This window comes from Zalophus californianus, chromosome 1 (assembly GCF_009762305.2).
Source record: "Zalophus californianus isolate mZalCal1 chromosome 1, mZalCal1.pri.v2, whole genome shotgun sequence".
NCBI lineage: Eukaryota > Metazoa > Chordata > Mammalia > Carnivora > Otariidae > Zalophus > Zalophus californianus.
Window position 1 is genome coordinate 20,097,813 of NC_045595.1, and position 16,971 is coordinate 20,114,783.

Consider the following 16,971-nt stretch of genomic DNA (forward strand, 5'->3'; position numbering starts at 1 on the left):
TTTCTGTGATGATCCTCCCACGGTATTTCAGGGTGAAATATGCAGAGAAGGGGAGAGTCTGGTGGGTACTCCATCACCTCTCGTTCCTGGCTGGTCTCTGCTGCATGCAAACTTCCCCATCACCACAGGCAAACTAAGCAGGCTAGAGTCTGGCCACTGGGGCAAGGGATGTCCTCCACCTTCCGAGGCTGTTGGGCCAGAAATACTCACCCGCGTACATCTAAGTCTCTAGGGCAGTGAGGAGGTGTCGTCTCCAGTTCACCCTTCTTTTTCATTTCAGCATGTTTTGGAAGAAGGGGTTGGAAAACCTGTTGCTTCTTCAGGCCAAGCTCAGAAGCATCCCCAGTAGGACTTAGGGCCCACAGATGGTGAAGGATTGAAGAAACCTTGTGCTTTGTTTCTCCAGAGTCACAGACAGGGACACAGACCAATGTGCTGTCACCCAGGAGGGTTTGGGTTCAAAATTGTCTGCAAAGATATCTATCTACTTAATAAGAATGTAATCATGCTAAAATAGAACTATACTATTTTTCAGCGATTAACATCAGGATTTGGGGTCCTATCTCCCCCATAGACTGTGTCACAGGCAGCTTAACCCAGGTCACTAAGAGCTGGGCCATTTAGCAATCCAAGAAACCCAGTTTATGTAAGAGGTGCCCACTGACTGACAGCTGATGATCACCTCTTCCTCTCTGGCTCTTAGTCCACTAATTCTGTACTGAGAATGCCTGGTAACACACTTCTGTGAACTCAGAGCAACGTCAGCCTCTTCCAGATGTGTCCTCTTAGTGGGGTCAACCCCGGGCCTCTGGGTCTCTGGTCTAGACTCCAGTGCAGTTAGGAGGGTGTTTAGTCGTGAAGGGGCCATTGCCCAAAATGTCAGCAGTTCAGGCTCAGCCAACAGTATCGGATTCTCTCTCTGACATTTTTACCACCAGCCTGCTCTTCCCTCTCACCCGTTAATTACTTAGTCATTCTTTACTCTGATGAAGGGGCATTCATTTCTCAACAGGAGTTTCCCGGTTTGGACAAGCTAAGTCCTGCATGTTCAGGCACCAGCACCCCGCGGGGAAATGTCCTAGCATCCCATAGTCCCATGAGCCCTGAGAGCATCAAGATGACCCACCGGCACAGGTACGGCCTTAGGGCTGGGGAGGGTCCCCTCCACAGAGGTAAGTCTGGATGTCAAAGATCAGAGCCAGGAAGTCTGAAATAGTAGGTGTGTGGACTCACTCACATGCCCTCTCACCCATGCACACAGCAAACACACAGCTCCTGCCACAGGACCCTTGCTCAGAGCCAGTTATCCGGGCTGACAGAGGAGTGTGCATGGTACCGTGAGAACACAGAGGAGGGGGCATTTGGGGTAAGTCTTGAAGGATAAGTAGAAGTCTGTGAGGCAGAAACGAGCTCGGGTTAGGAGGGTGATGGAACAAGATCCGGGCAAAGGGACTGCCATGTGCAGGCGCCCCAGGAGGTGGACAAACCGACCTGGTCAACCCCACCAGCAGAGTCTTGTGGCTGGAGTACAGGGTTCTGGGGCATGGAAGGGGGCCAGTTCTAGCTCGGAATGAGCCGCCTTCCTTCAGGCCTTTGGACCCAGTCCCAAGGGGAATGAGGATCCCCAGTCGGTTTTAAGAGAGAGAACCGCATAGTGAGGGGGAAGCACATCAAGGCGTGGCTCCTCTGAACTCAGGAGTCCTGGTCTGTCTGGGCTCAATGGAAGTTACTCCAAGCAAGCCTCCAGGGCAGGAAGGCCAGGTCAGAGGAGGAGGCAGGGAGAGGAGCCTCTCCCTTGGGTTTGTTTTCCAATGTAAGCAGTAAATCAGCATAGACCGGACCTCCATAAAGGAGAAGGAATGAATGAATGAGGGGCTGTCTACTATTGATAGAGGAGAGTATTGGAAGGATTTAGAAGGAAGCCAACAGATGGTTGCCAACCAGCTATTTTGGTAGCTTGCCCATACCAGGAAGACACCCCTGACCTAGGAGCAGATCCCAGCAGGGGGTGGTTGCTGGTTCAGACTAGTGCTGCATAGCAAGGGGACCTGGAGTCTTCAACCTGATTCAGCATATGATTTTCAGTTGTCCTAACTGAGAAACTGCTGATGTCATGAGACTGATTGGCCATAAACCATTTAACTACAGGTAGAGACTTCGCCAGTCTACCCTTGGCCCTCGCAGACCAGGGGAACCCTGAGCAGCAGGTGAGGGTTCACAACTGCTCCAGGACTCAGATGGGCATAAGAATTAGCTATGAAACCCTCCAAGCCAGTGTTGGCTAAGGCTTCACAGACCCCTTCACACTGTCCTCCACCACCTAGCAAAGTTTCTCAGCTCCTGGCCTGACTCCTCCGTATTTCCCACTCTTGTTCACAGCCCCATGAACTTGATGGGCACAGGCCGCCATTCATCATCCTCTCTCTCCTCACACGCATCTAGTGAAGCAGGAAATGTGGTGATGATGGGGGACAGCTCCATGGGCGAGGCTCCGGAGGACCTATACCACCATATGCAGGTACCAAAGCTGTCCAAGGAGAATGGGCCAGGGCACCGTACCTGGAGGACTCGCCTTTCTGCTGGCTGATCTGGTCTGAGGGCTGGCATCCCTGCCTAATTCTCTAGTTTCTGAATTCAGAACATCCAGAGCCAGTAAAACTGCCTTCTCTCCGCACCACCCATGTCACAGTTCCCAGGCTTTATTTCCCAAGAAGGAAATCTAGCTTCAGGCCTGGTTGTTCTTCAAGATCCCATTGGAGAGATCCTCCTCCAAACTGCCCTCCTTCCTGGCGTTCCTGATGGCTAAGTCCTGCATCCTCTATGGGCAGCATCACTAGAGTCGACCCAACAACCCTGCTCCATGGGTGGTGTGGGTGACCCTTAGTGCCAGCCACCAGCCTGGCCTCCATCAGGACCCAGAGTACCACATCAGATACCGGGTCTGGGCATCTCATGGCATGAAAAAGCCAACTCTGGGCCAGTCCCACAATCCTGGCCATTCAGACCTCTGTCCTGCTGATTTTTCTCCCTTTGCAGCTCGTGTATCCCAACCCCAGGTACCAGGGCTCAGTCACCAACGTCTCTGTTCTGTCCTCGTCCCAGGCAAGCCCTTCTTCCTCCAGCCTGAGTTCCACTCACTCAGCACCATCCCAGATGATTACCTCTGCCCCTTCCAGTGCCCGAGGTAAGGAGGGCAGGGCGCTGCTTGCAGAAGGGCGAGGAAAGGGCCTCATGAGCCCCACTAGTCCTCCTCTCGTTTGTGGCTCTGTCTTTGAAAGTGGCCCTGTGACTTAGAGAATGCTCCCCTTTCAGCACTAAGGACTCGAGGGTTCCTAGCTCCAGCTCTCTCGGGCTGGCTTCAGACCCTGCTCTGAGCAGTGAATGCCATAGAGGTGGATGGATGTCACGTCTCCACCTCAGTAAGAGGACACACAGTCCATGAGAAAGCTCAGTTCTTTTCCATTGAAATATTTGCAAGAATAAAAATCAAAGTTAAGGCAACAGTGAGTCTTGTCTTGAGGAATCGAGCATGACTGTACAGTGTGAAAATTCAATTTGAAGGTTAAACTTAACCCTGGAAAAATATTATTCTAAAAAGTGACGACAACCAAAAAGACCTTGTTCAGTTGAGAAAGGCTTAATCAGGAGAGATGGTTCTGTGAAAAGCTATGTACTTTGCCAGTTATTGCCTGATTTTTTACCAGTTGGCTAAAATATTGTTCTCTGAGAGCCAGCATCTTTTTCACAGTCTGATCCTAGTTCTCACAGTGAAATCTGGTTCTCTGTCCTTTTAGACAGAAGAGTTTGCGGTGGAATGGTAATCAGCTGTAGGAACTAGATCCCAGGGTGGCTGTGTGGGATGGCGACAGAAGGGAGTGGTCTGAGCTCCCCGGCCAGTCGTTGGGTATTGCTGCAAGGCTTGCAGTCCCTCATGAGCCTGCAGTCGGATGTCACCTGGGGCTGGAGTCATCTAAAGTTTCAAGTAGGCTGGCTCACTCACACAGCTGGTAGTAACCGTCACCTGGGAGCTTAGCTGGGGCTATTGACCTGAGTCCTTACATAGGGCTTTCCCCGTGGCTTGGGCTTCTTATTACCTAGCCTTGGAAATCCCAGAATGTCCCTTTTGCCACATTCCGTTGTCTGGTCAAGTCCCTAAGGTCAACCTAGATACCAGGGTGGGGAATGAGGCTCCATCTCATGATGTGAGGAGTGGCATGTGTGTTTTTGGAGGGAAGGCATTGAAGGTTGCCATGACAGGAGCCAAACTCCAGGATATCGTAGAGAGAAAGGCTAACAGAAGCCCCTTCCCTTTCTGGAGTAGACATTAAGTGCCAAAGTAAACAAAAGGGCTAAATGGAACTGGGCCCAAAGCGGAAAATGGTGATGAGGGCAGAGGCAATGAAAAAAGAGCAGGGATTCACTTGGAGGCTACGCCCTCCATGCAAGCTTTGCGCAGGCCTCTCTGGAAAAAAACATGGGCCCTGTTTGGAGCCTACCAGCAGTAGGCCCTGTGAGAGAAGATGGAGAGAAGACCTGGACCCAACATTGCGGAGGAAGACTGATATTTTGAGATAAATGTGGGAGATGCAGTAGGCGATGCCCTGGGGGCACAGAAGGAAGGGAGAAGTCCACTCTGTTTCTGGTGTTCCGGGTGAAGGGAAGGCTTTCATGGAGAAGGTGTTCTGGAGGGTCCTTTGCATTGGAGGCACTTCCCCCACACCCAGGAGTAGTCATGACACCGGTGGCCTTCTTCGCCAAGCCCGTTGACACTCTGACACATGACACTCTGCTGTGGTCCCTGTTGATTTGGAAACCTTCCAGAAGAAAGGCCTTGCAAGGCCTTTCTAAACGCTTGTAAACTCTTTCTAAATTCTTGTAGGTAGGCAGCTCCCCCTAATGGTGAAAACACTGATTGGGGCTAGAGAACAGGCATTCTGATTGATCCTCCTTGAAAAACTGTTGTTCTGGGACTTAGCCTCCCTTGGATTTACCCAGGCTACTCTCAAGTGGTGCAGAAGTCCTACACAGAAGCCCTTGTGGTGTTTAAATATTTTCACGAAAATTAGCTGTCACTCCCTGCTCCCATGAGATTGGCTGCTGAGGGCTGAGGGCAGTGGGAGAGCAGTGGATGGCAGAGTTGAAAATGTCCACAGTAGCACCGCGCACCCCTTGTTACAGCACCAGAGGGCCTCCATCCCGCGGATTCAGATCCTCAGCAGAGTACCTGGGGCCTGCAGGCTGCTGTCCCTCCATCCTAGCCCCCCCGACCCATATCAGGACCTTGAGTGGGCAGATCTGAGGGTGGTCTGGAGAGCCAGTCTGTGAGCCCCGCGAGGTCGGGGACCATGGCCAGCCTGAGTGAGGCAGTATGCCGTGTTCCAGCCACATGCCTGGTGTGGAGTCGGCTATCGGTGCCTCGGTGTAAAGGTGCATGTCTCGTTCTGTGCACACTAGTGGAGGGGAGCTCTGTTCAGAGCTGTGGCTGCCAGCTTCCCTGCCAGCAAGGAACTATAAAAATCGGTGGGATTAGGAGCTCATTTCCATTTGTCTCCAAATAGCCACTACTGATTTTTATTATATTGACTTCTGTAAAGTATTTAAGCCTCATCTTCTGGGTCTAAAGTGAGCACAAGAGGGGTATCTCAAGGACTCCGGGGGCAGGCTGATGCAGAGAACTTTTCAGTTGCGCCTGACGGGGCATGCACCACACACTCTAAGGCCCCAGGGACCCTGGGCTTCAGGAACAGAGCCTCCGGAGCCGCAGGTTCACCTCTCAGATGGAGCCCAAGGGCTCTCGAGTGTCACTAAGAGCACACCACAGAAGGCTTTCCACCACTTGAGCCAGCCGGAGGCTTCCAGGAGGCTAGTTTCTCATGGGCATGCTGGCGTCTGGCACGATGAGCAGTGCACATGTGGAGGGCCTTCCAGATTATCCGTTTCCAAGGAAAGCCAGCAAGTTATTCTCTCTATTTCTGTGGAAGGTCCCCTCAAGGACCATGGGTGACGGTGCCTGGGCCTACAGCTATGGGCTGTATGGATGGGGACTGGGCCACACCGCATCTGGCACTGTCTGGCCTCTGTAACAGCCCCTTGGGCCAGAGATCACTACAGAAGCCTCACAGGAGAAGAGCATGAACCAAGCCAACTCAAGAGCCTGGGTTCAAGGCCCACAGCTCCCAGACTAGCTCCATGACCCCCAAGTTCACCGAAGGGCAAGTCTCAGTGAGACTCCCTGGAGAGCCCCTGTGTGCAGGACCCCGGAGCCCCTGCCAGTCTGGCTCTGGGGCTGCAGCAGGATGGCCAAGAAGGGAGAGGCCAGGCTCTGGGGGCCTGGAATCTGGAAAGGAGAAGCCTCCGGGCAAAAGTGCTAGGGAGCTGACTGAGAACAGGGTCAGTGGTGTCCGGGGACGGTAAGTGTACGGGGACACAGTGTGTCAGTAAGAGCTGTGCCGCTGTGTTACCTGAGTGTCTCTGTCTCTGTGTGATGGTTCCATTGCAAGCTGGCCTGTGCCCATGCCTGGGCCCCTGAGAGAGCCCACATCCCGGCCACGCGCATCTCCCGAGAGTGCCGGGTGCAGGGGGCCCTTTGGGGCCTGGCTCCAGTCCTCAGTTCTCCTCATGACCTGCCTCTGAGCGTGGTGAGGGGGCTCTGTCAGTGAGCCTGCATTGCCCCCGTCTGCAGTTTGCCTGCCTCGGCCGGGACGTCAGGTGCCGCCCCCGCCCCCCCATCTCACCAGCAGGCTCTGCTTCATTCCTCCTGTGCTTGCTGAGCTCATCCTCCCCCCAGCTGCTAGGGGACACCGACCCTGCTTCCCTGGTCCCCAGGATGCTTGCCCGCTGGGCCCTCCATCTGTGGCTCGTCATCTGTGCGTGATTGTTCTCACTTGGTTACAGGCTCTCCCTCTCTGCCAGATAAGTACCGCCACGCCCGGGAAATGATGTTGCTGCTGCCTGCGCACCGGGACCGCCCAAGCAGTGCCATGTACCCAGCAGCCATCCTGGAGAACGGACAGGTAGTAGACCCAGACTCCTGAGTGGCCTCTGCAAAAGTGTGTCGGCCCAGCCTTCTCTCGTTGCGTCTGCTAGGCTTTCTGTAGTGTCCTCCCTGCCCCCTACATTCTGCCATGAGACCCTCAGAAGGCTGCTGGGCCCCCGGACGGGGACGGCGGTGGCTCTGAGGACCGGCGAGCCAGACGGCGTGCAGCTGTGGGGGAGGGGTGGCAGGTTGGCGCCCCCATTGCTTGTGTGGCTGTCCGTCCTTCTTGCCCGCCTCCTGGACTCCGCATCCTGAAAAAGCAGAGGAACCTGGTTCTTTCCTGTCCCGAGAAGGCAGTGGTGGACACGGGTCTGGAGGATGGCCTTTCTCCCTGTGTGTGTGAAGGGCATCCTCACTTGGGCCAGCTCTGCCTCCTTCATCCATCCACCCATCTACCCGGAGCCCCTCGCTGCCTGCTGGGGCTGTTCCACACCGTTTGCTGCACGGCTCTCCAGACACCCTACCTAGGGGCCTTGAACCAGAAGCTGTGGGGAATACCTCCTTCCCCTGCCCGGTCTGCCTGCCCTTCTATTCAGAGTCCATGAGAGTCACCTCCAAGCAACCGTTACCTAGTCCAGAGTGCCAGGAGTTTCTCAGCGGTACCTCCGGGTGCCTGGTCAGCCCTGCCAGGTGGAGGAAGCAGGCCTGCTTGGCAGCCACCCATCACAACAGTGGGTCCTGTCTGAGACTTTCTGGGCTTGAGGGCTGCCTTTACCCTCAGTGTTGACTTGGGCCTGTGTGGGGGCCTCCAGGAGACCGGGCCTGCCAGTGCTGAGGGGTGAAGGGGATCCTCAATCCTTCCTGCCAATGGGTCTCCGTGGCAGGACAGAGGGATGCAGTTAGATACTCTCAAGTGCCTGTGTCCTTTCTCTTGGCCATGCCCGAGACAGCTTGGAGCCCAGCCAGGCATGGTAGGGAGCTGCCTCCAATGTGGACATGGCAGCACTTGGAGCCAGATAGCGAGGACATTCTTCCTGTGGCCGGCCTGAGCTTCTCAACACGTCTCAAGCATGAGCGGTACCACTGCTTTGATTTCCCTGTCTTCTCTTAAAATATCCTGGCTCCTAGGCCCACAGCACTGCCCCCTGAGGTATAACTGGTTGTTTTCACCCTCTTTGATATTTTTCTCCTTCCCTCAGCTGCCAAATTTCCAGCGGGCCCTGTTCCAGCAAGTGGTCGGATCCTGCAAACCCTGCAGTGATCCCAATCTGTCTGTGGCTGAAAAAGGTATTGTTCCCCTTCCCAGGTGGCCTCCCCCCATGTCTGTCCCCATCCTGAGCGTCTGACTCTTGTCCCCGAGCACCAGCTGGCCAAGCCTGTGCCATACTCCAACACCCAGGCCTGTCTGTCTGTCCAAAGTCCTGACCAACTCCTGTGCTCACTGTTAAACCGATGTCTGGCTTGATGCTAAGTTTGGATCCTGTTAGTTTGTATATCTCCCTCCCCAGGGCCCGCCCTCAGAGAGGCCCCAGCTGCCACCTGCCCTGAGCCCACCTTTATGGAAACTCAGGCTGCTGTGTTCAGACTGTGGGCAGTCACTCCCCTGGGCTCCTCCCAACCAGCCCCAGAATTCAGCAGGCCCTGTGGCCCCTTCGGTTACTCTCAACTTGAGCCCTCAGGTACCTCTCCTTGTTGCCCAGAATAGGCGTATGGCCAAACAAGCCCCTAGAAGAATGGGAAGGACAGGCCGTGGCAAAGTGAATTTCCCAGAGACAGTCCTCTCCAAGGGAGCCCCGGGTCCTCTGAGGCCAGTCCTTCTGCAGCCACTCTGGCCGGCGGCTGCTGTGAGTCCATCTTCTATGTTGCGAGCCCATCAGCCCGGGCATGAGACTGGGCAGTTAGAACAGAGGCTGTTTGGATAGTGGACTTTCACCCGTGTTCTGCCACAGCAAGCTGATGGAAGAAGCAGACTCGGGCCCACAGGGCCCTGACCCAAAGCCCCACAGTTGGAGGTCTGAGTTCACTTTAACACAGAGCAATACCTGTCTGAGGACTGTGCTAACCCACCTGCCACCCAGAACCTGGCCCCATACCAGCCCCACTCCCTGTAGTGTCCCCTCCCTCTCCTCCCTCTGTTGAAGTTCAGGGCACACTGAGTCCCCGGGAATACAACCTGCTGTCCCATCAGAACCTGTCCCTCCAAAACTGTCATCATATTGTCATTGCACCTCCTCACCAACTGCTGTCTGCTGTCCCCACTGTCATTGTTCCTCCCTCGCTCACCACAGAGGACAGGCCTCTGTGTCTTCTTTAGGGAGACCAGACATGAGGTCCACAGCCTCAGTGGCTGGTAGGCATCAGCACCAGGTGCTGAACCACAGAGGCCATGGAGATTCTGGCTGAAGATGCCTTCCTGGCCTCAAGGTGGCGCATCTCCGAAACATGCAGCCTCCCTGGCCCCTGCACCTGTTACAGAGTGCTTCAGTGGCCAAAATCCACTGTGCCTTTTCTTCACCTGAGAGGCGGAGCCATCTGACAACTAGCCAAGAGCACAGACGGGCTCAGAGCTCAAACGGGTGCCAGTTGCCAGACCCAGACCCTACACCAGCCGGACACAAGAGCATCGGGCCTCAAGCCAGGCTGCAGCAAGAAGCTGGACACGCCCACCCCTGGGTGTGGGCAGGAAAGAAGTTGAGCCCACCGCATGCATGCCCACGCCACAATGCCAAGGCTTCGAGGGCAGCAAATGAGACACATGCCTAGTGGGAGCACACAGGCCAGAGCAATCGCTCCCTGCGTCTTTACCTGGATCCTCCAGGACAGGAGCTGTACATACCTGTCACCATTCTCTTGTCATCAGGATCCTGAGTCCCACGAAGCCTCCACCTCTCACTTGTGGTCATCTCTCTTTGCCAATGACTCCCAGCCCAGACAAGCCTGCCCTCAGGGCTGTCAGCTGTGCCGCAGGGACCTTGGGCCAGCACTGGACCCCTGTTAATAGAGACAGAGAGATGACCAGGCCCCAGCAGGGGTCGCCCCCTTCTCCGAGACTAAGTCACTCCGTCTTAGCTTTTCCACTAGCCCCAGAGCCCTTGTGCCACGCAGCAGAGGTCCACGGGCCTCGTAGCTCCCGGACATCGGGCTGCAGGGTGAACATGGAGGGGCTCAGGCAGGCGTCCTTTGTAAAGCCCGGCAGCCTTGCCGGCTTTCTTCCCCCAGAGCCTCCCCGCCCGCAGGTTCCTTTGGGCTCTTGTGGGTGAGCTTCTGCGGCCCCACCATTCTTCCAGGGCCTAGATGTGCATGTAAGAGCGTGGGCTGTCAGCACCCCTTTGGGGAAGCTACCCAGACCCCCCTCCAAGCTTCTTAATTTCTGAGATTCGGTGGCTTTTTCCAGTGCTGAGGAGCCAAAAGCTCATGCCCCATCTTGAGGAGAACCTGTGTGAGAACGGGCCTGTCCTTTCTTCGGGTGCCCCTGGTGGCTCCCTGAGGAGGCCCTCTGGTGGAACCCAGCTGGTGGTGCTCATCAGATGCAGAGTTCTTTCCTCCCTTTAGGCCACAGCTGAGGGCCTGCCCACCCGGTCACTGCCACCAGCCATCAACCATCCCGTGGGACTGAGCAGTCCTGAGAACTGAGGCTGTTCAGATAGTGGAGTTCTGCCTTGTTTTCTGCTGCAGGCCCACACCAGTTCCAGACCAGGGGGGAGGAAGAGGAGGGACATCGCCACTTTCGCTAGACCATGTGGGCCCGGCCCCTCCTGACCACATCCTTCTTGAAGGCTAGATTCCAGCTCCTTCCCTTCCAGAGCCTCTTAGGTCCCATCAGGCCCTAGCTTTCCCTAAAGCTCAGTACCTGGAGCAAGGAGGGCCCACAGCCCAGGCTCCTGGGGCACAGTTTAGTTACAGCTGCCTGAGAACAAAGCCAGAGGCCAGGGCGCGGGCTGGGAGCCACTGCCCAGCTGCTGGCAGCCCAACAGGGAGAGTGTGCTTCCCTGCTCCACCAGACAAGAGGCACATTTCCTGGTAGTGGTATCTGGTCTCCAGAACGAGGTGGCCAACAGGATTTACATGTCCTCTACCGCTCTGCTCCTGCAGAGTGGCACCCTTGGAGCCCAAGGTCCAGCTATTCTTCATCTTATCACCTTCCTGCCAAGTCACTCACCCCAGCCATGGCTGGGGCCAGGGTCAGGGGGTGGAGCAAGTATTCTGGCACTGAACTCCTTCCTTAGCATAGGCAGACACTCTTTGTTTCCCTGTGTCCAAGGCCCACTCTACCCTGCATCCATGGCATGTGGGTGCCAGGAACAGGGGCCCTCTGCAGGCCTCAAAGCACCCGTGGTTCCACAGTCCTCCCTCTTCTTGGGAAGCCACTGGTCCAGCCAGACCTGAGCCACAACTCTTGGGCTGTATATTCTTTCCTCCAGCAGGCACAGTGAACACCAGTCCTTGCCTGAAAACCCCTTGTGCTTCCCAAACCCAGTCAGTGGGCAGAGAGGCCGTGGGAGGGGCTCAGCTTGCTTGCTACCACAGGCCCTTTGGGAGCCAGCCCCTGCCTGCCCCCTTGGCCATTCACTAGTTCTAGGAGGAGGCAGTCTCTGCCTCCCACCCACCATGCTCCCTGCTTTTCCCACTGGGCCAGGGCAGTGGGAGAGCCCCGACTCAGTTCTGGGGAGGAGCTCTGTGGCCTGCCCTCTGTCTGCATTCTGTCTCCTCAGCCTGTTCCGCTCTGCTCTGCTCACTTCTGTTCTCTGTCCTCTTCCTGGCAAGTCCCAGAGGCTGCAGAGTTCGCTCCTTGCTGTCCTCTCAGCTTGCCTCCCCCTAACTACTCTTTTTTTTTTGTAAGATTTTATTTATTTATTTGACAGAGAGAGAGACAGCGAGAGAGGGAACACAAGCAGGGGGAGTGGGAGAGGGAGAAGCAGGCTTCCCTCCCACCAAGCAGGGAGCCCGACGCAGGGCTCGATCCCAGGACCCTGGGATCGTGACCTGAGCCTAAGGCAGCTGCATAACAACTGAGCCACCCAGGCGCCGCCCCGCCCCCGCCAAGTACTCTTTAGACGTCCATTCCCTCTGCTGCCATCCCCTTAAGCAGCTCCCGTCCTGCCCCTGTGGGCCACAGCGTCTCACTTGGCCAGAGCTTTGGGGGTTGGCATGCCCCTCGCACACGGGCTGGGCACGAAGCGCACACACCTGGAGAAGCCTGAGGCGGTAGGATGGGCTTCTCCCTGAGGACGGGAGTAACCTCCCTTTGTGCCGTCTGGTCCCACCCTTCCCACAGCCCCCAGCAGCTGGAGCCTGGATAGCAGAGCCCAAGAGGCCCAGCCCTCCCCGTCTGCCCACATGGGGCGCATCCTAGCCGCCCCCCCCCCAGTGCCTCCCTGAAGTCTGCTGTACGGTAAGAAGACCTCCAGCAGGTCCCCCAGATAGTCCCTGGTTTCAGACTCGACTCCGGGACAAGGGCAGCAGCCCTCCAAACTAAGAACTTGGGCCGTTGTCTGGGCTGACTCGGCCAAGGAAAAAACATTCCACCACAGGAAGCACCCTGCTGGGCTTTGGGGTCAGTGAGGTTTCCAAGTACAACAGGTGAGCTCAGGCAGGCCTTCCCCGCCAGGGGGGCCCGAAGACAGTGGAACCGACTGTGCCGAGCCCGTGACCCACCAGCTTGCCGGAGAGCGGCCAGTTGGCGGCGGCGCGCCGTCCCGCGGGCTCTGACATACTCCACCTTCTTGACCTTTTGCGGGGCACAGGTGTCTTTTACTCCAGCAGCCTGTTTTGGAAAACTCCAGTGAAAAAAGAGGTTTTCCTGTGGCCTTCGATGCTCAGGGGTCCTCAGGAGACTCTTCCCCCAGCTGCGCAGTTGGCCCAGCAAGATGTGCTGACACACAGCCCTGGAGGGGCCCCAGCTGAGGCTCTGGTTCTGTTCCCTTTGCAGGTCATTACTCCCTACACTTCGACGCCTTCCACCATCCCCTGGGTGACACCCCCCCGGCCTTGCCTGCCCGGACTCTGCGCAAGGTAATGTACTGAAGCAACAGCCCCATCGGGGCGTGAGAGGAGGCTTCTCATCCGCTCTGGGGTCACCCTCCCTGCTCCTCTGTCCCAGAGCACCCAGCCCAGCGGAAGCTAGGGGTGGCCAGGGCCACACTCGAGATGCAGATGACTGATGCGTCCTGGAACCAATGCGATGGGGCCAGGGAGGTCAGAGGGTCCCGGGGACAGCAACATACAGTACCCAGAGTGCACAGGCAAGGGGCAGTGAGGGGCTGGGGGCTCCCTGCTGATGCCACGAGATATCAGCATGCTACAATTCAAGAAGTAAAGAAATACTCCCATAGTAGATGGTAGAGCATTTTAAACTAGAATCCAGTCAAAAGCAAGAGGCAGGAGGCAGCAAAGCCTTGTGAAAACTCACTCATTTTTCTGCACACTGGAAAAGACGAACTCAGTCACAGATTTTAGCAGCAGAGTCCATTCACCTGGCCATGGTCCCTGGGGTTCTTTCTGCTCTCCCCACTGGCCTGCTGACCCAGCACCCAGAGCCACGGGGTGCAAATGCCTAGTGGCCAGGGCAGGGCCATGTTTTTGCCCACAGAAATGCAGCTGATTCTGGGGCTTCACTGGCTCGCTACGGGGCCCGGGGAGGGCGGGGCGGGGCTGGGAGGCGGCCGCCGAAGACACGGTTGGGTGCCCGGCCCGGTCTTCACACGGAGAGCCGTCCGCCTGTCTGCGGCGGGGGTTCTGACATGCGCTCCCTTTGCCGTGCAGTCTCCTCTCCACCCTATCCCGGCCTCCCCCACGAGCCCCCAGTCGGGTCTGGACGGCAGCAACTCCACACTGTCGGGCAGTGCCAGCAGCGGCGTGTCCTCCCTGAGCGAGAGTAACTTTGGGCACTCCTCGGAGGCCCCACCCCGAACCGACACCATGGACTCCATGCCGAGCCAGGCCTGGAACGCCGATGAAGATCTCGAGCCACCCTACCTCCCTGTCCACTACAGCCTCTCCGAGTCCGCCGTCCTGGACTCCATCAAGGCCCAGCCATGCCGAAGCCACTCAGCCCCGGGGTGCGTCATCCCTCAGGACCCCATGGACCCGCCTGCGCTGCCGCCCAAGCCCTACCACAGCCGCCTGCCGGCCCTGGAGCACGAGGAGGGCGTGCTGCTACGTGAAGATGCCGACAGGCCTCGGGGCCTGCACCGCAAGGCCTCGCTGCCTCCTGGGAGCGCCAAGGAAGAGCAGGCCCGCCTGGCCTGGGAGCACGGCCGAGGGGAGCAGTGAGGGGCAGGGAGGCGGCCGGGACGCCGCCCGCCGTGACAGCTTGCCCAGCCACTCCAGGTCCGAAAAGCAAGTCTCCCCCACCCCAGGGAGCCGGAGAGGCCCGGCACTGAGGAGAGAGCCACCCCGAGTCTACGTTCTACTGCCGTGAACTCGTGTGTTGCCATGTACAGAGGCCACAGCAGCATGAAGGGTTGTGGCTTCTCTTTTTAGTTCATTTTCTACGTTTCCATTTCTATGGGTTTTCCTTTCTTTCCTTTGTGCAGTAGATGCTTTCTTCCTCCTGCAGTTCCAGACCACGTGGAGCTATACGGAGATATTGCACAGACAGAATTGCTTTGCAGCTTTGCAGGGCCCGGGCGTCGGAGCCCAGGCCCTCCCTGCAGGGCAGAGAGGCACAGAAGAATGGAAATTGCACTAGGGACTTCTTCCGCTGCTGCATGGACAGAAGAGCTCATGGTTGTATTCAGGGATTTGCAAGGACCACGTGGACTACACGTCACAGGTGGACAAGGGAGCTACAAGCCGTTTTGCACAAAAGCCTACCCACCCACCCACTCTTCCGTCCAGGAGTGTGCACCTGAGGGGCTGCTTGGGCCAACCTGCCAGCTCAGGCATGCGACCTAGCCTAACGGCACGCCCAGGTCACACTGCCAGGCTTCCGTGGGTCAGCCCTGCCTCCCACTCTACCTTGGATTTTTCCCTCCATCACTTTTATTTCTGACCATTTGCTCCCTTCCACTCTCTCAACACACCTCATGCCCTGCAGGAGCCCCCCTGGCGAATGGATCTGCAAAGGTTATCTCCTGCCCTCTGGGGTTTGAGTGGGGGTGTGGAGCCAGAGGCCATGGCCACCTTCCTCCCCCGGGGCCCAGGAGGCCAAGTGTTGAGAAGAGCTGGCATAGGAGTGAGGCTGGGGTGTGGCAGGGGCCGGAAATCCTCTGAGCTTTCAGAAGTGGCCAGAATGCCTGTCATCCAGCTCCTGAATCAGGGATTTTCAGCACTACCTCTGAGCAGTGGGGCTGGCTGCCCAGCCAGGCTTCCAGCCCTGAGGACTCGTGGTCAAGTTCAGCAAGGTCCTGGGTAAAGAGGGTAGGAGGGAGCTCCTCCTTTTGGAAGCAGAGAGCCATGCAGGTTGAATTATCCTCTCCCAAGTGGCCAAGTGCAGTCGTCGTCCCCCCTTACCCCCCAGTTCCCCCCCCCCGCCCCGCTCCAGGCCCACAGGGACCACCACTCAGGGTTCGGGGCGGGCAGGAGGCCAGTTTCTCCAGCCTCCCCAGTCTGTTGGGCAGAGCGCAGTGGTGTCTTTACAGGAAACTCTTTCAGGTCAGGGCACTGATTTTCCTCTTGGTTTATTATTGGGGGGATAGGGTGGGGTGGTAATAGTATTTTACCAGGGTGCTTCTAAGTTACTTAAAAATAGTCTACAGACAAAATATCTTTCATTTGCCTGAGTTCACAACTTTGAGGGTCACAAGGCGGCCTTCTCCTTGTTGAGCAGGTGTGTGCTCCCGTGGTTCTCTTCTGGCCACACCCCGCGGCCAGGCCCCGGGCCCTGGACCCCATCCTCTCCCCTACAGTCCCTCTCTCCAAACAGACAAGGCCAGTCAGGGTGTTCTCGTGTACACAAACGCCAGCCTACTGAACAGGAATGCCAGCACGTAGCCTACTGGGAGAGATGGAGGGCCGCACTACCCTCAGGGCATCTGGGGGGTGCTTCTCACCAGTGTGGGTCCTGATACTGTAAGGATGGCTCCAGGCAGAGTGGGTCAGTCATGGCAGCCCCAACCTCAGAGGGCAGGCCTGGAGCATCTGGTGTTCACAAGTGTTACGAGGGTCGGGGGCTAGTTCTGGGTGTGAGTCTTAGGTAGGAGGGCATCTTTAGATTTTAGGGCACTTCTGAATTATCAATCCCTGGACCAGGCAGTCATCACATAAGAACATCGACCTTCTCCATCTGGTGGCACAGGATGGTAGGGAGGGGAGTGTGGGTTGGTTTGGCCTTGCCTTTTTATGCAAGGTGAGCTAGGTTTGTTTTTTCCCTTTCCATTTTCCCTAACTGGATGAAAAGGACATAATCCAAATCCCTTTTGTTGGAGAACGCCAGTCTGAGGGGAAGTGGGAGGCCAGAAATGAGAATCCTCTGAAAAGATTGTCAAATACTGATTTTCATTCTTTCAAGCTTATTTGTAAATACTTATTTGAATGCTGTGTATTTGTACAGGAATTTGAGCAAAAAATGTATAGAGTGTGATGTCCAATTGGTATTCAGCCCTATAAATGTGTTTTTAACCTCTGGCATTCTGTGCTTATTTAAAATAAGACTTCTAACCATTTCTTTTGTGTATTTATGTTTAAAAAAGTGATTTAAAAATGATCTTACCTGTACCAGAAAGCAAAGTTAAAAGAAAAATTTGTACTAGTGTCCCAAGAGGTATTTTACTGTATATATTGTGGTAGCATGTTCTAAATCCAACAAGTAATGTGAATTTTAGATGTAAATATCTGCCACTTGATTTTTCCCCCCTTCCCCACTCCCTTGACTGCTGTGATGTGAATTAAAGATGAATACCTGATACTGACCCACTGAATTCACTGAATGGGAGCAGCCCAAGTGCCCCTCTCCAACCCTTGTAGCTGGGCTCCAAGCCCTTTAGCCCCATAGAAATCTCTCTGCCCGGAGCACAGAGCCAGCCTTTCCAACGTCCTGCCTTGACACAGGTAGC

At 56.2% G+C, this 16,971-nt stretch overlaps 1 protein-coding gene across 7 annotated transcripts in view; it reads left to right on the forward strand.

Moving 5' to 3' along the window:
• The window catches only part of DOCK3 (dedicator of cytokinesis 3), a 509,358-nt gene extending 492,537 nt beyond the window's left edge, over positions 1–16,821 (forward strand). For 4 of the 7 annotated variants that reach the window (XM_027585590.2, XM_027585591.2, XM_027585588.2 and 1 more), the window contains 7 exons: positions 1,013–1,134; positions 2,380–2,518; positions 3,037–3,184; positions 6,895–7,013; positions 8,176–8,263; positions 12,906–12,988; positions 13,739–16,821. In XM_027585590.2, the coding sequence (XP_027441391.1) occupies positions 1,013–1,134; positions 2,380–2,518; positions 3,037–3,184; positions 6,895–7,013; positions 8,176–8,263; positions 12,906–12,988; positions 13,739–14,248 (1,209 nt within the window). In that variant the 3' untranslated portion in view covers positions 14,249–16,821. The remainder of the gene's footprint in view (positions 1–1,012; positions 1,135–2,379; positions 2,519–3,036; positions 3,185–6,894; positions 7,014–8,175; positions 8,264–12,905; positions 12,989–13,738) is intronic. The other 3 variants (XM_027585589.2, XM_027585592.2, XM_027585593.2) reach the window with 3 other exon arrangements.
• The last annotated feature ends 150 nt before the right edge of the window (positions 16,822–16,971 follow it).